The 2,818-nt window shown below is 55.4% G+C and overlaps 1 protein-coding gene across 1 annotated transcript in view; it reads right to left on the bottom strand.

The window, feature by feature from the left end:
- LOC104999884 (basic proline-rich protein-like) overlaps nucleotides 1-2,464 on the bottom strand; it is an 8,627-nt gene extending 6,163 nt beyond the window's left edge. Inside the window, exons 1-2 of the mRNA XM_010855511.1 lie at nucleotides 2,411-2,464; nucleotides 2,027-2,064 (exon numbers count right to left, since the gene is read on the bottom strand). Of these exons, the coding sequence (XP_010853813.1) occupies nucleotides 2,027-2,064; nucleotides 2,411-2,464 (92 nt within the window). The remainder of the gene's footprint in view (nucleotides 1-2,026; nucleotides 2,065-2,410) is intronic.
- Nucleotides 2,465-2,818: the final 354 nt, after the last annotated feature.

Below are 2,818 nucleotides of genomic sequence, written 5' to 3'. Positions count from 1 at the left end.
TGCCTGGACAATCCCATGGACGGAGGAGCCTGGTGGGCTGCAGTCCATGGGGTCGCTAAGAGTTGGACAGGACTGAGCAACTTCACTTTCACTTTTCACTTTCCTGCATTGGAGAAGGAAATGGCAACCCACTCCAGTGTTCTTGCCTGGAGAATCCCAGGGACGGGGGAGCCTGGTGGGCTGCCGTCTATGGGGTCGCACAGAGTGGGACACGACTGAAGCGACTTAGCAGCAGCAGCAGCAGCAGCAGAACATGGTGATGGCTGCAGTTTTAGATAGAGGAGGTCAGGGAAGAGCTCACTAAGAAGGTGGTATTTGGATAAAGACTTAAAAGGAGTCCTGGGGAGATCGGCGGTGGGGGGGAGGGGGTTCCAGGCAGAGAGAACAGCCAGCGTAAAGGTCCTGAGGTGGAAACATGCTGGGTGTTCAAAGGATCAATGAGCGGGCCTGTGTGGCTGGAGGGAGGGGGTGAGGGCAAAAGGAGAGGAAGGTGAGGGTAGGGAGGTAATGGGCTAGACCATCCTGGCCTGATGTGCTTCGTGGAGAATTGGTTTTTAATCGGAGTCACCTGGGAGCAATGGAAGGTTCTAGGCAGAGGAGGGTTTTCCCCTGACTTATATGTTCACAGGAACCTTCTGGCCCTGGTAAGATTTGAGAAGGAGCCAGGAGACTGGGGAGATGGATTCCACAGTCAATCCAGCTGAGAGGTGATGGAGGCCTGGAACAGGGTGCTGGGGAGAAAGGGCCAGATTTGAGGCACAGCCTAGGGACAGAGCCAATAGGACACGTTAGTCTTTGAATCCCCCTTCCCCAGCAGAACTTCTCAAATGTCACCTCTGGATCACAGTGCGGACGCTGCACCTTCCTCACTCCCAAGAAACAAGAGTCCAGGAAGCCACCCAGGTCCAGTCTGAGCAACAGCTGGCAGGCAGCAATGGTGGTCCATTCCCAGTAAGGCACCAACTGGGAGGGGAGGCCAGTTGGGTTGCACTTCCCACCCCGACCGCTAGGGGCCGCTGCCCCGCTGCTCTGCGGCCGCCAGGTGAGGAGGCGGCCCCGCCTCTTCCCCAGCAGGTGCTCTGGTTGGTCGAGAGGGCAGGGGACTGGAGTAAAGAGAGCAGGGCTGGGGGAGGAGTTGGGGGGACGAAATGGGGGTGAAGGGAGAGAGCTGAGCGAGTCCCACGTAGAGGATGCTGAAAGAGGTGAGGTTGGAGGAGGCAGGAGAGGAGCCAGAGATGGTTGACTGAGTGCTTGCGAGAAAGCAGGGGAGAGGGGGGGAGTTGAGGTGTCCGGAGGAGAGAGGAGTTGGGGAGGGGGGGAAACTGAGGGTATAGAGCAAAGTTGAGGGAAGGAAGACGGGTGAGCAGGTGAGGAGTCAGGGATGGCCCTGGAGGTGAGGTGGACGTGACAGGGGGACATTTGGACAGTGCGTGGGGACTGCTGGGATGGTTGAGGGCTGGGCCTGGTCTGTGGGAAATGAGGGACCCCAGAGAAGGCACCTGGCACTTTGCCAGTTGTGGCTGGTACGGACAGTGGGGGCGGGGGGGAGGATAGTTTCTCAGATCTTGACCCCATGCGTCAGACATGGGGGGAAAGCTTCTGAGGAGTGAGGTGTGCAGGCCAGGCTCCACGCAGGAGCCCAGTTGGCTTCTGCAATCTGGCACCGGGGCTCTCCTTCATACCCTGTACCCCCATGGCTGGGATTCACGGTGCATTGAGCTGGGTGGTAAGCAGATGAATGAGACAGAGGCAGTCCCAGTTGGCTGGAAACCAGCAAGATGTCCACGGATGTGTGGGATGGAAGACAGGGTCTGTGGGAGACCAGAGGCCCTCCCCAGCCAGGGGGCTCAGAGAAGGTTGCCCTGGGGAAGTGACTTGTAAGCAGACAGCAAGAATCCATCAGCTGAACATAGAAGACCCTGATGGTCTGGACAGAGAGGAGATTCTGAGGACATTGACAAGAAAAATGCCAGCAGAGACTAGGCTGCAGTAGAGCCATAAAAAGGGGGGAAAAGTGATGCCTGACCTTGCATGGGCCAGGGCCAGGGCCCTCAATGCCAGATGCTGACACGGGAACAAGAAACAGAAATGGGGCAGGGGTGAGGCAGTAAGGAGGGACAGTGACAGCTGTGGGGAGCTGGAGATGCACCCCCTTTTAAGCCAGCAGCCGCTTGCTATTCCTCAGCTTCAGCTGAGAGCTACCACGTGGGAAGCCAGGCTGTTGGAATTGCTGGTACGGATTCTTCAAGAGAAGCTAGAAGTCAGGTGTTTTGGGTAAAATTCCCTGAGCTTTAATTCTCTCAGACTGATCTACTAATTGCTATCAATTGCTGTAACCCAGCAATTCAATTCCCTGGTTTATTCCCAATGGGAATGGGAGTTTCTGCCACCAAAAGACATACGTACATACATGGATGTTCACAGCAGCTTCGTTCACCATTGCCAGATACTGGCCACCGGCCATGTGACCGTCGACTGGCAAATGGGAAATTAATTGGAGTATATTTGTTTAGAATATATATTGGTGGCTCAGATGGTAAAGCGTCTGTCTACAATGCGGGAGACCAGGGTTCCATCCCTGGGTCGGGAAGATCCGCTGGAGAAGGAAATGGCAATCCACTTCAGTACTATTGCCTGGAAAACCCCATGGACTGGGGCCTGGTAGGCTACAGTCTATGGGGTCGCAAAGAGTCGGACACGACTGAGCAACTTCACTTCACTTTCACTTTGGACGAAATTCAATGGAGTACAATACAGTGATGAAAAAGAACAATGCATGAACACATACACAGCCCTGTGCGTGTTGCCCACACGACAC

This window comes from Bison bison, unplaced genomic scaffold, assembly GCF_000754665.1.
Source record: "Bison bison bison isolate TAMUID 2011002044 unplaced genomic scaffold, Bison_UMD1.0 scf7180017864365, whole genome shotgun sequence".
Lineage (NCBI taxonomy): Eukaryota > Metazoa > Chordata > Mammalia > Artiodactyla > Bovidae > Bison > Bison bison.
This window is presented reverse-complemented; position numbering and strand designations above follow the sequence as displayed.